This window comes from Oncorhynchus gorbuscha, linkage group LG04 (assembly GCF_021184085.1).
Source record: "Oncorhynchus gorbuscha isolate QuinsamMale2020 ecotype Even-year linkage group LG04, OgorEven_v1.0, whole genome shotgun sequence".
NCBI lineage: Eukaryota > Metazoa > Chordata > Actinopteri > Salmoniformes > Salmonidae > Oncorhynchus > Oncorhynchus gorbuscha.
In genome coordinates this window covers 53,128,072-53,152,457 of record NC_060176.1, presented here as the reverse complement: position 1 = coordinate 53,152,457, position 24,386 = coordinate 53,128,072, and the positions used below count along the sequence as shown (strand labels likewise).

At 44.3% G+C, this 24,386-nt stretch overlaps 1 protein-coding gene across 1 annotated transcript in view; it reads right to left on the bottom strand.

The window, feature by feature from the left end:
- Nucleotides 1–22,928, bottom strand: part of LOC124034272 (GAS2-like protein 2B) — a 38,640-nt gene extending 15,712 nt beyond the window's left edge. The window contains exons 1-3 of the mRNA XM_046347219.1: nucleotides 21,478–22,928; nucleotides 19,781–20,754; nucleotides 9,266–9,373 (exon numbers count right to left, since the gene is read on the bottom strand). Of these exons, the coding sequence (XP_046203175.1) occupies nucleotides 9,266–9,373; nucleotides 19,781–20,464 (792 nt within the window). The 5' untranslated portion in view covers nucleotides 20,465–20,754; nucleotides 21,478–22,928. The remainder of the gene's footprint in view (nucleotides 1–9,265; nucleotides 9,374–19,780; nucleotides 20,755–21,477) is intronic.
- Nucleotides 22,929–24,386: the final 1,458 nt, after the last annotated feature.

Below are 24,386 nucleotides of genomic sequence, written 5' to 3'. Positions count from 1 at the left end.
GCAGCCGAGCAGGCCAGATAAGGGCCTGCACAGGAAATGACCCAAAGCTCTATTTGTGTCTTGCTGGACCAGCTTGTTTGGGAGAAGGGAGGTCTGGGTCAGCCTGTAGGGAGGTACTAAGAGGCAGAGCATACCATTGGGAATAGGTCAGATCAGTGGAGATTGTAAACAATATGCAGAGTGGACTGTGGAGTTAAATCGCTGTAGTTTGGGGGACTTTAATCATATCATCCGGATGTTTTGTTTGTTTGACTCCATTTTGGTTTTCCTTGCAACAACATGTTTTGCTACATGCCCCCATTGTAATAGTGTAAGCAGCCATGAAAACAGCATATGAACATTTGACAGTCAAAAGGAAATTGCTCCAGGCCATAATATTTGCATCTGTGCAAAAAATATGAACTGTTCCATTTTAAACTGTAACCCAATCTAAGTTATCATTTTAGAGCAATCCAAAGCCATATCCATGAGCTGTGAAAAACACACAACCTATGAACTCTTGGACTGTGTAAAGGTGTAACTTCAATACTATGGTTGAACCGTTCAATCCATAGTTTACTAATGCATCCAAGCACTCCTAGGGAAAAGTGTTATCTAGAGCAGTGGAGGCTGGTGGGAGGAGCTATAGGAGGATGTTCTCATTGTAATGGCTGGAAAGCACTTATGGAAAGGAGTCAAACGTGGTTTTCATATGTTTGATACTGTTCCATTTATTCCATTGTAGACAGTACAATGAGCCCATCATCCTATAGCTCCTCCCACCAACCGCCACTGATCTAGAACCAGAAGGGTTCTGCGGCTGTTCCCATAGGAGAACACGTTTGGGTTCCAGGTAGAACCCTTTCAAAATAGGGTTCTACCTGGAACCCAAAGAGTTCTACTTGGAACCAAAAAGGGTTATCCTATGGGGTCAGACAAATAAACCTGCACTCTTAGAAAAATGTGTTTAGACATACTCATGCCAACATGCACATTAACATCCACACACACACAGGCCTGTAGGGAAGCAAAAGTAATTTCAATACTTAAGAATAACAAAGCACCCTTTACTGTCTCAAACAATCAGCCTGGTGCCAACCCTTAGTAAACCTTTGGAAAAATATGTTTGGCCAGATTCAATGCTATTTCGCAGTAAACAAATTGAGAACTGCTTGCTTATAGGGAAGGGCACTCAACATGTACGGTACTTGTAAAAATGACTGATTGGCAGAAAAATCTAGAAGATTGTGGGTGCTGTTTTAGACTGCCATGCAGCTTTTGACATTATTGATCATAGTTTGCTGCTGATAAAAACATGTGTGTTGGCTTTATATCCTCTGCTATGTCGTGGATCGAGATTTACCGGTCTAACTGATCACAGATGGTGTTCTTTAATGGAAGCCTCTCCAACATAATCCAGCTAGTCAGGCATACCCCAGGGCAGCTGTGGTGAATTCCCTGGTTTTCCCAAAATCCCAGTTGGCGGTTTCCAGAATCAGATTTCTGAAAAACCATTGAATTTATTGAATGTTCCCAGAATTTTGCAAGCTTAACTGGTACTGAGTAATATCCTATTGATGTCTTTGCACAGGGCTTTCAGAAAGTATTCATACCCCTCGACTTGTTACAGCCTGAATTTAAAATGGATTAAATTGAGTTTTTTTGTCACTGGCCTACACATTACTCAACATAATCACGTCGGCTATCACAGCCAGTCACTGACTTAACAATGAGCTGCAGTCAGTTTTAGAATCAGTGGCAAGTAATAAGCTCATCCTAAATATTTCTAAAACTAAAAGCATTGCATTTGGGACAAATCATTCACTAAACTGTAAAATATTGTCATTAAATGTGGAAATTGAGCAAGTGGAGCAGACTAAACTGCTTGGTGTAACCATAGATTGTAAACTGTCATGGTACAAAACATATTGATAAAACGGTGGCTAGATGGGAAGATGTCTGTCTGTAATAAAATGCTACTCTGCTTTCTTGACTTTGCTATAAACAAATGTCCTGCAGGCCCTAGTTTTGTCACATCTGTACTACTGCCCAGTCATATGTTCAAGAGCCACAGAGAGGGACATGGGCAAATGACAGTAGGCCCAGAAGAGAGCAGAACGGCTGACCCTTAAATGTACATGGAGAGCTAGCGTCAATATCATGCATGTCAATCTCCCCCAACCTTAGAGGAGAGAGATTGACTGACTGCATCACTACTTGTGCTTGTGTTGAAATCAATATCAAATCTAATCCAATTCTATTTGTCACATGCTGCGTAAACAACAGGTGTAGACTAACAGTGAAATGCTTACTTACTAGCCCGAACTTACTTACTTCCCAACAATGCTGAGAATTTTTAAATAGTAGAACAAATGACTTGAGGAATAAATACACAATAAGTAACGATAATTTGGCTATATGCATGTACCACTACGGAGTCTATGTGCAGGGGTACGAGGTAATTGGGGTAGATGAGCACATATCGGTAGGGATAAAGTGACTAAGCAACAGGATAGGTAATAAACAGTAGCAGCAGCGTATGTGATGGGTCAATGCAGAAACGTTTGTGTGTGTATGTGTCGACAACCCTTTCAAATGAGTGGATTCGGCTATTTCAGCCATACCCAATGCTGACGGGTACATAAAATTGAGCACACTGCCATAATCTCCATAGACGGTCAGTAGAATGGCCTGACTGAAGAGCTCTGACTTTCAACGTGGCACATCATAGGATGCCACCTTCCAAGGCAGTTCATCACATTTCTGCCCTGCTAGAGCAGCTCTGGTCAACTATAAGTGCTGTTATTGGGAAGTGGAAACGTCTAGGAGAAACAACGTCTCAGGCACGAAGTGGCCGGCCACACAAGTTTACAGAATGGGACCGCCGAAGTGCGTAGCGCATAAAAATTGTCAGTCCTCAGCAACACTCCCTACCCAGTTCCAAACTGCCTCTGGAAACATCAGTTTGTTGGGAGCTTCGTTAAATGACTTTCCATGGCCGAGCAGCCGCACACAAGCCTAGGGTCACCATGCGCAATGCCAAGCATCGGCTGGAGTGGTGTAAAGCTTGCCGCTATTGGATTCTGGAGCAGTGGAAACAAATTCTCTGGAGTGATGAATCATGCTTCACCATTTAGCAGTCCGACAGACAAATCTGGGTTTGGCTGATGACAGGAGAACCCTACCTGCTCCAATGCATAGTGCCAACTGTAAAATTTGGAGGAGGAATAATTGTCTGGGCCTGTTTTTCATGGTTCGGGCTAGGCCCCTTAGTTCCAGAGAAAGTACATCTTAACACTACAGCATACTATCACGTTCTGACCTTAGTTCTTTTATGTCTTTGTTTCAGTATGGTCAGGGTGTGAGTTGGGTTGTCTGTTCTTTTTTTCTATAATTTGGGATTTTCTGTGTTCGGCCTGGTATGGTTCTCAATCAGAGGCAGCTGTCAATCGTTGTCCCTGATTGAGAATCCTACTTAGGTAGTCTGGTTTCACTTTTGAGTTGTGGGTGTTTATTTTCTGTTTAGTGTTGTTGCACCTTACAGGACTGTTCGTTGGTTGTTTTATTGTTTTGTTTCAGTGTTCATTAAAATATTTAAAATATGAACACTTACCACGCTGCGCATTGGTCCTCCGATCCTTCTCGCTACTCCTCCTCAGAAGAGGAGGACGAGATCCGTTATACATACAATGACATTGTAGATGATTCTGTGCTTCCAACTTTGTAGCAACAGTTTGGGGAAGGCCCTTTCCTGTTTCAGCATGACAATGCCCCCGTGCACAAAGGGAGGTCCATACAGAAATGGTTTGTCGAGATCGGCATGGAATAACTTGACTGACCTGCACAGAGCCCTGACCTCAACCCCATTGAACACCTTTGGGATGAATTGGAATGCATACTGCGAGCCAGGCCTAATCGCCCAACATCAGTGCCCAACCTCACTAATTCTCTTGTGGCTGTGGTAGACTGTTCTCTCTGCTATCACTTGGGTGGCTAGAGTCGTTGACAATTACAGAGCCTTCCCCTGGCACCGCCTGGTATAGAGGTCCTAAATGGCAGGGAGCTCGGCCCAAGTGATGTGCTGGGCCGTATGCACTACCCGCTGTAGCACCTTGTAGTCGAGATGTAAAGCAGTTGTCATACCAAGTGGTGATGCACCCAGTCAAGATACTCTAATAGGTGCAGCTGTAAAACTTTTCAGCCTCTTGAGGGGAAGGAGGCATTGTCGTGCCTTCTTCACGATTGTGTGTGTGTGGACCATGATAATTCCTTAGTGGTGTGGACACCGAGGAAGCTCTCGACACGCTCCATTAGAGATCCGTTGATGTGGTTGGGGGCATTCTCGACATTCTATTTCCTGTAGTCTACGAACACCTTTTTTCTTGCTGACATGGAGGGAGAGGTTTATCCTGGTACCACACTACCATGTCACTAACCTCCTCCCTATAGTCTCATCGTCAGTGATCAGGCCAACCACCGACGTGTCGTCAGCGAACTTAATGATAATGTTGAGGTTGTGCATAGCTACGCAGTCGTGGGTGAACAGGGAGCATAGGAGGGGATGAAGCACACACCCCTGAGGGGCCCCAGTGTTCAGCGCCGCGGATGTGATGTCTACCCTCACCACCTGGGGGTGGCCTGTCAGGAAGCCCAGGATTCAGTTGCAGAGGGAAGCTGTTCAGTGTCAGGGTCCTTAGCTTAGTGATGAGCTTTTTGGGCACTATGGTGTTGAACGCTGGGCTATAGTCAATGAATAGCATTCTCACATAGGTGATTCTCTTGTCCAGTTGGGAGAGGGCAGTGTGGAAGAGATTGCGTCATCGGTGGATCTGTTGGGACGGCACGGGTCCAGAGTATCTGTGATGATGATGTGAGCCATGACCAAGGGTGTAGTGATGCCGGAGCAGTGCTCCCTCACCTTTTTCAATTTCACAATACACGGAGCTGGTAAAAATATTTCTGGAAAAAAATAAATTCTGCTAAATTCTGAAATTATTTAATTACCACAATTGTATGAAAAGCAATAGAATGACAGGCCAAATAAACTATTTAGGCTACAGCAGCCTAGAGGTAGGAAAATGGTGGACTATTTTCTGTCTTCTCTTTAGCGGTGACGAGAATGATGAACTATAGGCTACGTGTGTGTGTGTGCGTACTGCAGAGGCTTGTCGGACACTTGACCACTGGCATATCAGAATGTTGAGAGAAAAAAATCAATACTGAAAAACGATATGATACGCAACATGTAAAGTGTGGGTCCCATGCTTCAGGAGCTGAAATAAAAGATCCTTGAAATGTCCCATATGCACAAAAAGCTTATTTATGTCGTATGTTTTACTCATTTGTTTATATCCCTATTAGTGAGCATTTCTCCTTTGCCAAGATAATCCATTCATCTGACTGGTGTGGCACATCCAGAAGCTTTTTAAACAGCATGATCATTATACAGGTGCACCTTGTGCTGGGGGACAATAAAAAGGCACTAAAAAGTGCAGTTTTGTCACACAAGACAATGCCACAGACATGTCAAGTTTTGGAGGAGCGTGCAATTGCCTTGCTGACTGCAGGAATGTCCCCCAGAGCTGTTGCCAGATAATTTAATGTTAATTTCTCTACCATAAACCACCTCCAACTTCATTTCAGAGAATTTGGCAGTACGTCCAACCGGCCTCACAACCGCAGACAACGTGTAACCACACCAACCCAGGACCTTGACATCCGGCTTCTTCACCTGTGGGATCATCCGAGACCAGCCACCTGGACAGCTGATGAAACTGAGGAGTGTTTCTGTATTAAAGCCCTTTTGTGGGGAAAAACAAATTCTGATTGGCTGGGCCTGGCTCTGTAGTTGGTGGGAGTGGCTCCCAAGTCATGTCAAAACCATAGATTAGGGCCTAATGAATGTATTTCAATTGACTGATTTCCTTATGAACTGTAACTCAGTAAAAATTTTGAAATTGTTGCATGTTGGGTTAATATTTTTGTTCAGTATAAATTCACTGTGTGTCTGCCTTGGTGTTCATAAACTAGAAAATAGTAGCCTACAGCAAAGTGTGTTTAAATCATTTCTAACTTGTTAACAATTTATGCTAGTTAGTTTTTGCTACCATGTAGGTTTTAGCTTGCTTGAGTCTGCTTACTGAGGAGTGTTAATTCACCTGTTTCATTTTAAAACATGTATCTTACAAAGGAGTTGTTCCATCTAACTATTTATCTGTACCTGGAATTATTTTTAAAAACGTATTTCTAATCTTTACAGGAAAGATGTGTGGAGACATTTCACTGCAGCTAATGTAGAAGGAAAAGCTAGGTACATTTGCAAATACTGTGCCAGATCATATTTTAAGAATGCAACTTTGATGCAGAATCATCTGGCCAAGTGCATAAAGTTACCTCAGCGCTCACAACAAACAACCTCTGAGAAAAGTCCCTCTACTTCTATTCAAGGTGGAAATGATGAATCAGACACCTTATCGATAGCAACAGCTCATGGTCCTCCTGGAATCAGAAGTGGAGGAACGTAGTCAAAGAAATGCTGATTGCTCGAGCTGTGTATGCAAATGGTTCACGTCTGGTGCTCACAGGCAATATGTATTGGAAGAGATTTCTGAAAGTTCTTTGCCCAGCATAAACCCCTTCAACCAGACATACTTTATCTACTCATTTGCTGGATGCAGAGTTCAACAAAGTTCAAGTGAAGGTCAAGCAAATCATAGAGAAAGCAGACTGTATTGCAATCATCTCTGATGGGTGTTGAATGTTTGTGGGCAAGGAATAATTAACTACATCACCACCCCTCAACCAGTATTCTGCAAGAGCACAGACACAAGGGACAACAGACACACCGGTCTCTACATTGCAGATGAGCTGAAGGCAGTCATCAATGACCTTGGACCACATAAGGTATTTGCACTGGTTACAGACGATGCTGTGAACATGAAGGCTGCTTGGTCTAAAGTGGAGGAGTCCTACCCTCACATCACACCCATTGGCTGTGCTCATGCATTGAATCTGCTCCTCAAGGACATCATGGCATTGAAAACAATGGATATCCTCTACAAGAGAGCCAATTAAATGGTAGGTATGTGAAGGGTCATCAAGTTATAGCAGCAATCTACCTCCCCAAGCAAAGTGAGAAGAATAAGAGCACCGCATTGAAGCTGCCAAGCAACACTCATTGGGGGGGGGGGGGGTGTTGTCATGTTTGACAGTCTCCTGGAGGGGAAGGAGTCTCTTCAAGAAATGGCCATATCACAGTCTGCTGATATGGACAGCCCCATCAAGACGATCCTCCTGGATGATGTATGTTGGGATAGAGTGGTAAGCAGCCTGAAACTCCTGAAACCTACAGCATTATAGACCTTGTATGGATTGAGGGAGACAATGCCATCCTGTCTGATGTTGAGACTCTGCTTGCAGATGTAAGAGAAGAAATCCGTATTGCCCTGTCCACTTCACTGTTGCTCCAAGCAGAGGAAACTGCAGTTCTGAAATACACCAAAAATCATGAAGACTTCTGCCTGAAGCCGATACACGCCGCAGCATACATGTTGGACCCCAAGTATGCTGGCAAGAGCATCCTGTCTGGTGCAGAGATCAACCAGGCCTATGGTGTCATTACTACCGTGTCTCGCCAACTTGGCCTGGATGAAGGCAAGGTTCTTGGCAGTCTGACGAAATACACTTCCAAGCAAGGGCTTTGGGATGGAAATGCAACATGGCAGTCGTGGCAACATATCTTATCATATCCTATCAACCTGTGGTAAATTAAATTGATTGGACATGATTTGGAAAGGCACATGTCTGTCAATATAAGGTCCCACAGTTGACAGTGCATGTCAGAGCAAAAACCAAGAAATGAGGTCGAATGAATTGCTCCGAGACAGGATTGTGTCGAGGCACAGATCTGGGGAAGGGTACCAACACCACCTTTCTGCAGCATTGAAGGTCCCCATGAACACAGTGGCATCCATCATTCTTAAATGGAAGAAGTTTGGAACCACACAGACTCTTCCTAGAACTGTCCGCCCAACCAAACTGAACAAATGGGGGGAGAAGGGCCTTGGTCAGGGAGGTGACCAAGAACCGATGGTCACTCTGACAGAGCTCCAGAGTTCCTCTATGGAGATGGGACAACCTTCCAAAAGGGCACCCATCTCTGCAGCACTCCACCAATCAGGCCTTGATCGTACAGTGGCCAGACGGAAGCCAATCCTCAGTAAAAGGCACATGACAGCCCACTTGGAATTTGCTAAAAGGCACCTAAAGGACTCTGACCATGAGAAACAAGATTCTCTTGTATGATGACCTGAATGCCAAGCATCACACCTGGAAGAAACCTGGCATCATCCCGACGATGAAGTATGGTGGTGGCAGCATCATGCTGTGGGGATGTTTTTCAGTTGCAGGGAGACTAGTCCGGAGCAAAGTACAGAGAGAGATCCTTGATGAAAATCTGCTCCAGAGCACTCCGCCCCAGTCTGAGGTCCTAAGGTTCACCTTCCAACAGGACAATGACCTTAAGCACACAGCCAAGACACCACAAGAGTGGCTTTGGAACAAGTCTCTGAATGTCGATGTGTCCCAGCCAGAGCCTGAACTTGAACCCCATCGAACATCTCTGGAGAGACCTGAAAATAGCTGTGCAGCAACTCTCCCCATCCAACCTGACAAGAGCTTGAGAGGATCTGCAGAGAAGATTGGGAGAAACTCCCCAAATACAGGTGTGCCAAGCTTGTAGCGTCTTACCCAAGAAGACTCGAGGCTGTAATCACTGCACAAGGTGCTTCAACAAAGTACTGAGTAAAGGGTCTGAATACTTATGTAAATGTTATTTCCTTTTTTTTATACATTTGCAAACATTTCTAAACCTGTTTTTGCTTTGTAATTTTGGGGTATTGTGTGTAGATTGAGGATTTATTTATTTAGAATCAATTTTAGAATAAGGCTGTAACGGAACAAAATTTGGAAAAACTCAAGGGGTCTGAATAATATAAAAATAATATAATGAATACTTTCCAAATACACTATTTTAATTGTTTTGTGATGTAATTCCCTTAATCCTGCCTTAGCAGCAGCTAATGGGGATCCCTCAAATATATTATACACACACACACACACACACACACACACACACACACACACACACACACACACACACACACACACACACACACACACACACACACACACACACACACACACACACACTTGACCTAAGGATGGTTGCTCACTCTCTTATAGTCTGGATAAGTAGATGGGGTAAAGGTTAATGGTCAGTTCATACCCGTATGAAAATCAGAGCGCTGGAGTCTCCCACTTTGTACTTCCCCTCAGACACCTTGGTCATTGGGAACTGGGCGGGGCAGGAGCAACGGCCCAGGATCTCCCGCACCTGGAGAAGAGACAACACAGGCCTGTTTAGCACCCACAGCCAATGAAACATGACACTCCATATTCACACAGATACAGAAAGGAACAACAAGAAGCACAAACTGTTCAGTCTCTGTTCAACCTTCCCTATTCTTCATTTCAACTCTTCCTATGAGATCATGCTTACTCATATCCATGATCATGACCAAATCCCCTCTGGTCCTGAGTTGTGTGTATGTCAACAGCACAGTGACATTATTACATTAGGGTGAGACATGGCTAGCCCTGTTTGTCTATGTGTGTCTCAGCTTTCAGCAGAGCAGAGGTCCCTCAGTACCTGAGTAATGGAGGGCCCCTCCCCTCCCTCGCCAATTATTGCATAAGCTGCCTGGAACACTTAGTCCAGCTCGTTGCTGCAGTATAAAATGTCATCAAGGAATACATATAAAGCTAAATCAAAATGAAAAGAGTTCACATTACAACACACACACACTGCTGTAGGGACCTCCTGACCACAGAGCAGTGCTTTGATGGGCAATAAGGTGAGGCTCTAACTAAAGTCAAAGGGATGACGTAAATGAGCCTGTGGCTCCAGTGGTGTTTTGGGATGAGAGAGAGAGACGGCTCTGGTACTGTGCTGTATGTGGTTGGGGTGCTTATTAAGCAAAGTGGAGTCAGACAGAACTCTAGGGTGGGGGCGAGAGAGGCCTGCATTGCAAGGGCTCTCTCGCTCTCGACCAGGATTGGCCAACTTTGATGTTATTCTTGGCAGCTCTCTCAAACAAAGGCGTGTGCACACTTGTGGATCGAGAGACGGTGAGGAGAGAGACCGACAACATCACAGAGGACAAAGAGAGGCGAGTTGAGCAAGGACAAACAAACAGGGACTGCTGTACTCCATATGTACTGTATAGACAGGAGCACATGTCCAGTCTAAACACATTAGAGAAACAAGGGAAAGGCTCTCAGTAGTCGCTCAAGGAATTAATCACACTAAGAAAATAAATCGGCTGAAGATAATTTAATTGGATCAACATAGATGAAATGATACCTAGCCAGGTATCCATTGAAGAAGAGAGTATACCATCCATATATAGTATATTAGCTAGATGCAGCATCAGTGTTGCAGGTTATGACTGGCTCATTTTCCAGATTATGGCTTATTCAGGAGATTAGGGAGGGACCTTTGTTATTTTCATAAAATAGCTGTCTTTATTCCCCCTACTAATTAAAGTGAGGGTGGAATCAGTGTTAAGAACTCTGTCTCACCTGTCTCCCCAGGACTACATACTAAATCATTAGCCTCCCACTGCCTTTTCTCTCTCTCTCTCTACTGTATTCTGTTTCCTGTTTTCTTTCTCCCACTCTCTCCTTCTCCATCTGCTAGTCTATCAGTGTCTCTTCATCTCTTTCTATCGTCCCTCCTGTCTCTTACAGAGTCTTTCTCGGTCTGTCATGTATTTCTTTCACTGCCCTTTTCTGCTCTGCTTGCTCTCCAAGTCTCCTTTTAGTCTCTCAGTCGTTCTTTCACTATGTGGACAAACCCTGTTTGGAAAAACCCCAGCCAGTGAGTTAATGGAAATATCCCCCTGGTTACAGACACAAACAGCCTTATCCTGCCTTTTTTTAACAGACCGTTTGTTTTCTCTTTTCTTTCTTTAGTACAGCCTTTCAGCGGTCTCTCCTTCCAGCCCCAGAAGACACCTCCCACAACCCCTTTGTGCTGAGGTCATAAGTTTTCCTCCAGAGGAGGTCATAGAGTTGAGGGTTGTAAATATACAGTGAAAATATCAACCCGGTTACAAAAAGATCCCTCAACGACACATGGTCTGAGACATTCCAATCAATGACACCATTGAGCTTTGTTTGTTTAAATATCCGTTAACTATTTCAAATAATCGTTGTGGAATCTAATTGCATCATCCGAAATCACATTTTGGTGACTGCTGTGTCTTAGCTAAAAAAACGAACCTTGTACAACACAACAAGCTCGGAGAATCACTCAAACAGACACAAGAGCGTGAGACTAAAACACTGATGTGGAACAGTGCTAGGGGAGGGAAAACGCGAGGTCACGCAGGAAGCATGTGGAACTGGAGCGCTGTGAGAGAGAGCTAGGGGATGAATTATGGATGGGTGTCGGTCACATGGGGAACGTGCCGAAGAGCTGTGACGTGTGTGTGTGAGTGAGAGAGAGACAGAGAAAGAACCAAGGCCCTACATCTGCAGTTAGATTCAGATAGTCTCACAGTACACCCTTAACTAAACTAGGAAGGAATATACTGTAAACATCTCAACATCAGCTGGAGAATGTTCACATGTATCTGTAGGGATGGTATGAAAACACAACACTGCTGTGATCAATGAACAACGACAGACAGAGTTGTGAAACTTAGATGAATTAGTGTTCCTGGGTTTGCCTTGAAGCAGGGTGTATTTGCAGGATATGTTTTTTGTTTTCCCTTTGATAATTGAGTCCACACACCATATTCGTGGTCTCTGATTCTCTGCCTCCAACAGAGATTGAGGTAATCAACTCTTTATTACCTTCCTTCCTGTCCTACATAGGGACGGAGGCCATGGAGGACATAAGGTGAGGGGTGAGGCTTTTCCAATCCCCAGGAACACACCACTGTACCTCATTGGGACACAGAGGAAATGGGATTGGTGGTGAGTGAGTGATTTGTTTATGTCAACGATCCCTCCTCATGTAATATTTTTGGAATGTAGCAGTTATTGTTATGACGGTTGTGAAATGCCAGTAAATGACGGTCGAGCAGAGTTTTGTATCTGTTTAGTTGTGTTCCCTTAGCCACAATATGCTAAGCTGATTTAGCAATAGAGGGATGACTGTGTCCCAGCCTCTGCTTCATGGTGGGGATCTCTAGAAATGACTGGACAAGTCCCAACACAAACCATACAATCAGATGAGCGATGGAAGCTTCTTGAAATTGAATCTAGGCCACAGGGAGTAGATTGGAATGGAGGAGCATATCTGGAACTTCAGGGGGGATTACTGCTTTAGCCTCTCATTTAGGCTACATCCTAAAAACACTGGATGCAGAGACCACTAAAACTTATTCAATCACCTTGTCTCAAAAGACAAACGGTCGTGGGTCAAAACAAAGAAAATGTGATTGGCCTACTCAGCCAGCATTTTTTCTCCTAGGCCCGAAATTGGCGTGACTCAGGACAGGTTTACGGTGATGAAAGGGTGCCGTTGAACCAACACCTGGGGGGGAGCAGAATTGTTGGATGGATCATGCGGGGGCTTGTAAGAACACTCCCTACTGCATCCTACACCAACAGGCCAGACCAGCTGAGGATGGGGAGAACAGGGACCAACCCTCCAGGTTATCCAGATAAATGAGAATGTCAACTACTACCAAGAACATTTACTTTGGGACTACGGATAGAATGGCAACACTGTTACTTAGAGATGAAAAGTACAGTTATAATTACATTTATTTAGCTTCTTTGTTGATGCTGCAGCCTTCGCAAAAGTGAGCTATCTTTTCGAAACAATAAACCACTCTGTATTTTAGTAAGGCGAATCATATAAGTAACCTTGCTCAAGGGGAGAAATGTGGGACATCACCTATAATTTAAAGGAAGTGTTGTTTTCTGGAAACCTATTTTTTGACCACATGACCACTCTTCTGCTTAGTGCTGTGTGACTAAATGAAAACACGTGTCAACTCAGAGATTTGACAAGGTTTGGGGGAGGAGGTAAACCAGCCGTGATAACATTGGACTGCCTCCATTTTAACACATCACATTGCCATGCAGAGGACATATCTGACTATAGGAGAAACTGATGATTTCAGAAACAGGGTTCGTGTCATTTCCAGTTCAAAATTAAATGAAAGGAAGGATTTTTGAGCTGGTGAGCAGTTCGGATCACCATGACGAGACACCAGACAATCCTCATCTCCGTCCATATCACATGATGGAAGAGTGCTTTATTGTCCCCCACGATGAAATCGAGGCGGGAACTGTGGATCGGTCTCTGTCCGTCCTTTCGTTAGTCACGCATGACATCTCAGACAGCACTGGACGAAACCTGGGTGAATGATGCGTCTCGCCATAGAGATCCGGCTTTTACAAAATTACACTGATTGGCCCAAGGCAGAAGATATAGTAATGAACTGAAATGTGTGTGTATCATTAGTGGGGGACAACATGTTTACTGTTGCCTTGTTGTTTTATCATCAGTCTGTAGTCTAACTGTGGTCTGCCAATGTTATATGAGTGACTGGCTATAGACAGTGAATCCTAATTCTGCCAGTCTACGCCTGGGACTCCAGGCAGGGCTCAGCTGGGGTGAGGCACATAACAAGACTACTCACCCAAACAAAAACACACATGACATTAAGCATGTGCACAAGCAGTTTCCACTGTAAACCTAGCTAGACATTGCAATAATGAAATAGAACTGACAACAATCTGTGAAGTCAGCCCATTGGTCTATTTCCTGCCACATGATGGAGAGCGGAGGCGAGAGAGAGATAGGTCTGTTCTGTATTAGTCAGCTGGACTAATAAATCATCATAAAATGCTAAAACATTTAGGGCCCAGTTAGTCCGTGCACTGACCTCATGTAGAAAACTCTCCCAATAAGTGTGTGTGTGACGATGCAAACAGAAACACTGAGATATACTCCCCTAGCAAAGCCCATGAGCCTGACACTGCCAGCCATGATGACCTACTTTTCCTCTCTCTCTCTCTCACACACACACACACCATCTATCCCTGTGTGTAAAATCCATCAGTCGGCTGTAGCAGAGTGTACAGTAAAGACACTCCAGGCATACTATCTGTTGTTGTGTTTCTCTCTGTTTTCTGAATACATGAATTGGACCATAAGGTTAATGGGGCACAGTGTTCACAGAAGACATATAGCCCACGTCACCCCGCCTCCCACTCACCCTCCTGGTGTCTGCTCCTCTTCCTGTGTCGACACCCACACCATTAGGGCCAATCATTCAATCTCACTGTGAGATGACGGCCATAGTTTACAGTGTTGGCAACACTGGCAGTCTCTTCCTTCTCATCTCCTCTGCCACCAATAAAGCATTGCCTTATCATCCCCAAGGGAAGTATGTGGGGGAAGGGATGGGGGCTGTGGGGGTTGTTGAGCATTTATTAAATGAATGACTGAGTCTTGGAGTCTGGCGGTGAAGACACATGAAACATTTTGTCTGAAAGAATGAGATAGATGGAGGGAGAGAGAGAGCAGCATACAAAGCATCCTTTTAGACCTGAGGCAGAGCTCCTAGGGTCTGCTGTTATTGTCCTTGAAGCTGCATGCTGGCTGGCAAATGTGTGTGTCCCTATATGTGAAGCATGCCTGTAGTATGTGAATATGTGTAGTATGTGAATGTGCATACGCATTAAAAGCTGGGCATGTGCATTCGTGGCCGAGTATGTTGTATGTATTCGTTGTTGTTCATGAGCCTGTATCATTGTTGTACGTAGGCCACTAACCTCAAGGCCTGAATGCTCTCCAAGCCCACAGCTGAGACAACAACACACTGCAGGGCCAAGAAAACACACAGAAAAGGGTGTTTGTGTAGTTAGTTTGGCATGTCTTATTGCCATTGGATTCTGAAGGGATCTAGACAGTTTTGGGATTTATCATTATCATAATCTCTGGAGGAGGTAGGTAAATATGGGATGGTTCATACTTAAGAAAATCTTCTACTGTCAAAGGATAAAAGTTGTTTGGACTGTATGCACAAGCCAGCAGCTGCCTGTCTCATTGTATCAAGGCACACCTGCAGGAATAGGGTCAAATGGAACATTCAGGGAGTTGAGATTATAAATGGCTGTAGGCCCCACTAGAGGTAGGAACTGAGGATTGGTGGGTGGGGGAATTTTCAGGATAGCATGACACTGGTTCCTCAAACTTCAATGGGAAGTCGTGTGTGTGTGTGTGTGTGTGTGTGTGTGTGTGTGTGTGTGTGTGTGTGTGTGTGTGTGTGTGTGTGTGTGTGTGTGTGTGTGTGTGTGTGTGTGTGTGTGTGTGTGTGTGTGTGTGTGTGTGTGTGTGTGTGTGTGATGAGTAAGAGCTGAGTGACAGGGCAGTTGGAATCAACCTGGGGTATTTATATAAGGGCTTTGTGGTAACCAGGAAAACAAACAGAGGAACTGAGTCGCCCTCAGACAACAGATACATTTCAGCTTTTCCCTGCGATATAACACCTATCTGGGGTTTCATCACACATCCTGGAGACGCTAGCCGACCTGCAGTCAGGGCAGGAAGAGGTTGACTGCTCACTGTCTAAAACCTACATTGGCCTATTTTAAAATGGGACCCTGAATCATATTTCTCACCTATACATAAGCCCATACCTAATGACTAAGTGTAGTATAGAGTAATAACACAAGGGATAAAAATAACAAATAAGTAAAGAGCAGCAGTAAATAACAATAGCAGGGCTATATACAGGGGGTACAGGTACAGAATCAATGTGCGGAGGCACCAGTTGTCGAGGTAATATGTACATGTAGGTAGAGTTATTTAAGTGACTATGCATAGATAATAACAGAGAGTAGCAGCAGCATAGAAGAGGGGAGGGAGGGGCAATGCAAATAGTCTGGGTAGCCATTTTATTAGATGTTTAGGAGTCTTATGGCTTGGGGTAGAAGCTGTCTCTTGGACCTAGACTTGGCACTCCGGTACCGCTTGCAGTACGGTAGCCGGGAGAACAGTCTATGACTAGGGTGGCTGTTGTCTTTGACATTTTTTAGGGCCTTCCTCTGACACCGCCTGGTATAGAGGTCCTGGATGGAAGGAAGCTTGGCCCCGGTGATGTACTGGGCCGTACGCACTACCCTCTGCAGTGCCTTGCAGTCGGAGGCCGAGCAGTTGCCATACCAGGCAGTGATGCAACCACTCAGGATGGTACAGCTGTAGAACCTTTTGAGGATCTGAGGACGCATGCCAAATCTTTTCAGTCTCCTGAGGTGGAATAGGTTTTGCCGTGCCCTCTTCACGACTGTCTTGGTGTGCTTGGACCATGTTAGTTTGTTGGTGATGTGGACACCAAGGAACTTGAAACTCTCAACCTGCTCCACTACAGCCCCGTCGATGAGAATGGGGGCGTGCTCGGCCCTCCTTTTCCTGTAGTCCACAATCATCTTCTTTGTCTTGATCACGTTGAGGGAGAGGTTGTTGTCCTTGCACCACACGGTCAAGTCTCTGACCACCTCCCTATAGGCTGTCTCATCGTTGTCGGTGATCAGGCCTACCACTGTTGTGTCATGGGCAAACTTAATGATGGTGTTGGAGTCGTGCCTGGCCATGCAGTCATGAGTAGAGGTCGACTGATTAATCGGAATGGCCGATTAATTGGGGCCGATTTCAAGTTTTCATAACAATCGGAAATCGGTATTTTTGGACACCGATTTGGCCGATTTTTTTTTTACACCTTTATTTCATCTTTATTTAACCTAGGCAAGTCAGTTAAGAACACATTCTTATTTTCAATGACGGCCTGGAAACGGTGGTTAACTTCCTCATTCAGGGGCAGAACGACAGATTTTTACCTTGTCAGCTCGGAGGATTCAATCTTGCAACCTTACAGTTAACTAGTCCAACGCTCTAACCACCTGATTACATTGCACTCCACGAGGAGCATGCCTGTTACACGAATGCAGTAAGCCAAGGTAAGTTGCTAGCTAGCATTAAACTTATCTTATTCAAAAAATCAATCAATCATCACTAGTTAACTGGGGCGGCAGTGTAGCCTAGTGGTTAGAGTGTTTGACTAGTAACCAGAAGGTTGTGAGTTCAAATCCCCGAGCTGACAAGGTACAAATCAGTCGTTCTGCCCCTGAACAGGCAGTTAACCCACTGTTTCCAGGCCATCATTGAAAATAAGAATGTGTTCTTAACTGACTTGCCTGGTTAAAATAGTAAAATAAAAAATAAATAAGTAAAACTACACATGGTTGATGATATTACTAGTTTATCTAGCGTGTCCTGCGATGCATATAATCAATGTGGTGCGTATTGTTGCTCCAATACATAACCATAAACATCAATGCCTTTCTTAAAATCAATAAACAGAAGTATATATTTTTAAACCTGCATATTTAGCTAAAAGAAATCCAGGTTAGCAGGCAATATTAACCAGGTGAAATTGTGTCACTTCTCTTGCGTTCATTGCACACAGAGTCAGGGTATATGCAACAATTTGGGCCGACTAATTTGCCAGAATTTTATGTCATTAGAGAGAGAGAGAGAGAGAGAGAGAGAGAGAGAGAGAGAAAAAAAACCCTGACACGCCACAAGGCAAGCATGACTGCTCTGTACACTGCTGGTGTCACAGCTGTGGACCAATGAAAATATCACTAAGCCCTTCAACTTTATTACTCTCCCTCTATCTCTCATCACTAGAGACAATGAGGTTTCCAGTAATTCCACAGAGACTAATCCCCTGGGAAGCTACTACATTGAGAGAAGAAAAGAGGGGAATGCCAGGGCGAGTGCAATGCAGAGAATACTTGCGACTACGGTTATGGATGACCCATGATGCTTTGCGGCATAGTGGTGATTCAGTGGCTGGCTTTGTTGATCGTTATTGAATCTAAAGCCCTCCAGTCATACAAAAGTTGGATTTGTGTTCATTTCCTGGCCTATATAGTCTGGATATGGGACGACATTGACTGGCCTGCCTCAGTATCATTATGATCCAAAAGAGATATTAAATACTGTATGAGATCTATCGACCAAAATGTATTTCAACGAGCTGCAATAATTTGAACAGTATGCCGTAGCACATTTACAGGAACACAGTGCAGTACTGTAATGCTATACTCTTTAATACCATGCAGGACTGTGGCTAATAATGCTGCTGTGCTGTGTTCCTCCCCCTTTCCGTGCCCTCCTGATTTCTTACTGAGAGAACTGCCTCATGTTGCTGATGCAGGCAGTTTTCCTCCAGCACCCAGGCACTTTATTCAGATAGACAGAAAGAGGCTTTCAGGGTAGCAGAAATGTATGTAGTTCACTCAGCGTGCACGGTGAGTCATACTGCCCCTTAGAAAATGGGACACAGCAAGTGCATGTCCCTGACTAGCTCTTAGTGGTGTGGGCGGATGGGTGTGTACACTGTACACCATAATGATAAGGTAAGACACCAGGTCTCACCCCCCTTGCACTCGCACATTCTCATAGGAACATCAGCAGTTAGCCTTGTTTAAAGAGGTCTGAAATAGTAATAATAGCATATAAAACCGGTTATGGCAGTAAGTGTATGTGGGTACTGGTACTAGGTCAAAGGTTGGGTACATAGTGCCTCTGTATGCCCTCAGAAGCCAGTGTTCATGGTTGTGATCCAGCAATTAGTGCTCGGCCATCTGAATACTATAGAGTGCCAAGTGGGCATGAGTATGTCTGCTGACTGTCTCTCCCCTGCTCTCTCTCTCATCTGTGGTGTGAAAGGATGCCATTGTCCTCACTCGGCTCATCCGCACCAAAATATTAACTCCTCTCCCCCTCATAACCCAAGCACATGTTCCACCAGCTAACCCCTGTCTGCCTGTTAGTCTCTCTCTCTGTCTCTAACAATGTCTCTCTCGTGCTCACACACACACGTCTGTCTGGCAACCAGGCCGCAATGTGGACCAGCCAGTGGGACTGGACGTTGAGATGTAGAACACTGCTTTGCAGCCCAGGGGAAAACACTACACCCCACCTGAATGCAATTGGAAGCATCAAGTTCTAAATGGATAATAGATTGTGTATAAAAGTGTAACGTCAGCATGTATCCATCTATGATAATACTTATCAAACAGCTGCACTGTTCCACATGAACAAATAACAAGGAGCAGTAGCTCCCCTGGCTGCCAACCACTTTGTAGAGGCAGGGGCTGACCTGACCTTTCACCCTGGAGGAGTCCTTGAGAAAGGTCACGAGATACCCACCTAACATTTTAGAGCCTGTGAGTGAGATCATTTGTGGAATTGGGAGGCAAACACGCCGACACATATCAGCAAGGCAGCGTCCACCTTGAACACACACAGGAGAACAGGGTGTAGTGACATCAACATGTCAGGGAGATGTGTTTTTCAAAGAGGGCCCTTCACTACTGGCACAGTAATGTTTTTGACTCTGGATGAGCATTTCTGTAGGTTAGGCCTACTTTCAACTGCTCCATGGGTTGCTTTGGCACCATGGAACACAACATAAATTGTTTATCTTGCACAAGGGCAGGGGAGGTCTTGTTTTAGGACATTTGATTTCTCTCATAACTTGTTTTTGGTCAATATGGGTGAATGTATTGAAGATGAAAACTTGCTGCATCCTAGGCCTACTGCACACTTATGGAAATGTAATGTTATGAGGAGATTGTGTGCAGTCCTTTCCCAAACGACATTTTAGGTATATCAGAAAATCAATACACCTGTGATGTTACTTACCAACTCATCTAAGTTTCTCATGTCACACAGCACCCTCTGTTTCTGTTGCCAATGTGCATAAGAGGCAGGCTCGGGTTCATCAACCACACTCTCCTTGCGAACGAAAGCCCTGCTTATTGGAAGTAGGCTTGGACTGGGCTCCCCCTGGTTCTCCTGGTCCCGGATCTCCTCCTCGATCTCCTCCTCCAGCTGGATCAGCATCGGGGCCAGCATGCCGAACTTGGCCCCGCGCCGCGCCACCTCCAGCAGGCACAGCACAAAGTTCTTCTCGTTGCATTTCTCCACTATGTCGTTGGTTTCGAACATCAGAACATCCTTGATCCAGAGCTCCTGACGACACCAGCCGATGAAATTGGACACGTTATCCCGAGCCAAAAACGACCCAGGGACCACGTTGCGCGACTGAAAAACCACATCCTTGGTTGGCATCCTCAATGACTGTGCAACCTCCGGGTACTCCATCTGGAAGTCCAGCGCTGCTCGATTCACATTGTTGGCATGCCGACAGAGGGCACAGCCAGTCTCCAGCCCTTCCATAAAGGTGTCTGCTGTTATATCCAGGTCATACAGCGTGTTAAACCACTCGGCCAAGTCCTCCTTCATGGCATACAGGTATTCCTCGCTGGACTTGAACGGCCGGATGCTTTTGGAAGCAGCAGACTGGATGTTACTCTGATCAGCCATATTGTCGTGATATGTATCAATGCAGGCTAGTCCTACTTAATAATTCCCGGTTGTCTCATTGCATAAGCGCTCCAAAACCATATGGAGCAGAGCAAAATAACCTCGTAGACGCACCCATGACAAGCGGGCATATGCGGTATCTCAATCGAGGTCCTTGAAGGAATACTTTGTATTGTTAAAACATTTTGACATCATGCGAGGCAGACGTGGCGCGTGGATGCGTTTTCCGGATGTCTGTGTGGTTCCCATTTCCTTTAATGAGCGCATCTCTATTTCTCACGGAGTTCCAACTGCGGGTGAGGAAGAAAATGGTATGGTTAGCTACAGATGGATACACACCCAACGCATAAATCCTCCAGGTATCCTTGACATCCTATGTCTGTGAATATACAATGCGTCGCGATAATCATGTTGCTGGTTTGCATGGATGGTCCAAATCACGTCTTCGCAGTATCCCTCAATAGAATGACCCTCAGCACTGACCAGTGGCAGGCTTCACAGTTCACATGCCGTGTAACAGTCTCCCTTGCTCCCATTTTGCACCGTCTTCTGTTCTGAACATGCTGAACTGCTCTAGTTTAGACAGGTTGAGCGATTCAGTGGCATATCCCATTATGAGGGATAAACGCCTGTACATGGGAGAAAAAAAGCGTAACCCGGTACTTACCGCCTGATAATTTAATATAGGGTTTATACTAGAGTGAAAAACGTATCTATTCGTAATTAAACACATATAGCAATTTCTAGAGAACAAACTGTTGACCCGCGAACCGAAAAAAAATAAACATGACAGCGCTAGAATAAATTAAAATGTGATAAACAGGTGGCTGGATTAGCCAAGCAGCCAGGGTTTTAAAATGTATATCATACACCGCAGAGAAAATACCATCATTCATCGATAGGATTTCAATTCGTGGTAATGACCGCACCGGGTGTGTGAATATGACCGATATGTTCTATATAACTAACAACTTTTCACAAAGCAATAATTAGCACATTTAATTCTTACCTACCTTTGAAAGTGGAATGTTTTGTCAAGAACGGACCGTTTTTCGATCAGGCTCATTCAGTAAAACAAATCGAAACCAGCCCCACGAACAAAAGCTGTAATAGACTACAATTTGAATGAGTTCAAAAGTGTAAGACACAAGTCGTTTTAAATCAACCATCGCTTGTAGGCTATTTTTTCATTGTCGTCGTCAACGCCAAGTTACTTTCCTCCCAGGACACTGGGCAATAAAAAATGGGAGGCGAGTCCATTTCCTCGGGATTGAAAAATCAGACAAAAACGTCAGGGAAACGTTATTAGCATGTCAACAGGCAGCCCACATGTTCGAAGTGCGTCAAATTCAAGCATAACCATTTTAACATAGGAAAATATGTCTAATTACTAATAGCTTATTGAAATCACTCCAAATGAATCAAATGAATAGTACAATGTAACGATGCAGCATTGAGAGATAGCAACAGTTACATTACTTCTATTTGCAACAATGTAGGCTACGAATGTTGCACGTTGGGCTGTGATATATATGGATTGCGGGAGCCGTTAGTCGAAAACAATTATATGTATGATTTTTTTCCTATGTGTACTGTGTATAATTGAAAACCGAATGTAAAATCGGTGAGGAGAACGAAGTGTTGGGGAACCAGAGAGGAAGAGGCTAAACGAGAACGATAACTGGGGACAAAATCTGTCTTCTCCAGGAGGTGGCGTTTTTTTGGTCACCGAACGAGGAGTTTTTGTATGGAGGTCAATGAAAGTGTCGAATTTGGTTCACAAAACAGATTGCTTATTTGATCGAATATATGTTTCGGATTGATTAGGTTGTTACGAGTTTATTGACTTAAATAGGACACGTGACATCCCGTCAACTTTGAAAAAAACACTTTAGGCCTATATCGGTTGTGCCAGTTGTCACTAGTTACCGCAGCCACAAAGTCATAAACCCCGCTCATTTCTACAATTCATCTTCTTAAAATTTGATTTTAAATCTAACCTTACTACTAATCTTATGCCTAACCCTAAATTAAAAACAGAAAGCAAATGTTTGTTTTCATGAATGTTTACGATATAGCCAATTTTGACTTTGTGGCTGCGGTGACTCCCAACCTGTTCTTGCCTCCTACCGACTGCCTTCCATTTTTGAATAAATGTATTTTAATTGTTAAGAGTGGCCACCAGAGTAGACCCGGTTTCCCAAAGGCATTTTAAGGTTACGTTCGTCGTTAGAAACCTTCATAGGAGCGTCGTTAAATATCCGAGCAATTTCCCAAAACCATCGTTACTAAACTTGCTATTCAAAACGGTCGTTATTTAACGACTGCACCAGACCACTCGTAGAACAGCTAAGTAGCCTACGTCCTTAATGATTCTTCGCCCTTCCGCGTCACTTTATACACAGAATATCTCCACTAAACACAAAATTACGGTGTGTCTTTCTGTGACCATTTCTTTGCTGACAAGCGAAGGATATTTTTTTTAAATTAACCTAACAAACGAAGGATATATTTTTATTTAACTAGGCAAGTCAGTTAAGAACAAATTCTTATTTACAATGACGGCCTACCAGAAGTCAAAATGCCTCATACGGGGCTGGGATTAAAAAATAAAATATAGGACTAAACGCACATCACGACAAGAGAGACACCACTACATAAAGGGAGACCTAAAACAACAACACAGCAACACAACATGGAAGCAGCACAAAACCTGGTACAAACATTATTGGGCACAGACAACAGCACACAACGCAAGAAGGAAGAGACAACAATAAATCACTTGAAGCAGCTACAACTGTCTGTAAGTGTCCATAATGAAGAGATGGAGATAAAACGGTCCAGTTTGAGTATTTTTTTGCAGCTCGTTCCAGTCACTAAAATAATAAGATGAATACAGTATAGGCTACATAGACGTAAATATTTGAACGATATTGAACTCAATTTAATGGTAATAAAATTGTTTTACTTCGCTATTTGTCTCCTGTCGTCAGAAATGTTTGCCTCGATATAGCATATTTTATGATATTTAACATGTGCGCAATGATATGCCTATTCTTGATTTAGTGCATTATTATTGGCTAAGCATTAGCCGCCTCAATATTTGTAGCCATAGGTGAAACAATACATGATCAAAAGTACATCTCATTCCAAAATCCTGGGCATTCATTTACTGCTATAACACAGTCTCCACTCTTCTGTGAAGGATTTCCACTAGATGTTGGAATATTGCTGACGGGATTTACTTCCATTCAGCCACAAAGGCATTCGTGAGGTTGGGAACGGATGTTGGGCAATTAAGCCGGGCCATAGTCGGCATTCCAATTCATCCCGATGGGGTTGAGATCAGGGCTCTGTGCAGGCCAGTCAAGTTCTTCCACACCGACCCCAAACTGTTGCCACAAAGTTGCAAGCACAGAGTAATCTATAATGTCATTGTATGCTGTAGCGTTAAGATGTCCCTTCTCTGGAACTAAGGGGCCTAGCCCGAACCATGAAAAACAGCTCCGGACCATTATTCCTCCTCCACCACCACCAAACTTTACAGTTGGCACTATGCATTGGGGCAGGTAGCGTTCTCCTGGCATCTGCCAAAGCAAGATTAGTCCGTCAGACTGCCAGATATGGTGAAGTGTGATTCATCACTCCAGAGAACGCGTTTCCACTGCTCCAGAGTCCAATGGCGGTGAGCTTTACATTACTCCAGCCGATGCTTGGCATTGTGCATGGTGATCTTAGGCTTGTCTACGGCTGCTCGGCCATTTCATGAAGTTCCCGATGAACAGTTATTGTGCCGACGTTGCTTCCAGAGGCTGTTTGGAACTCGGTAGTGAGTGTTGCAACAGAGGACAGATGATTTTTACACGCTACGTGCTTCAGCACTCGGCGGTCCCGTTCTGCGAGTTTGTGTGGCCTACCACTT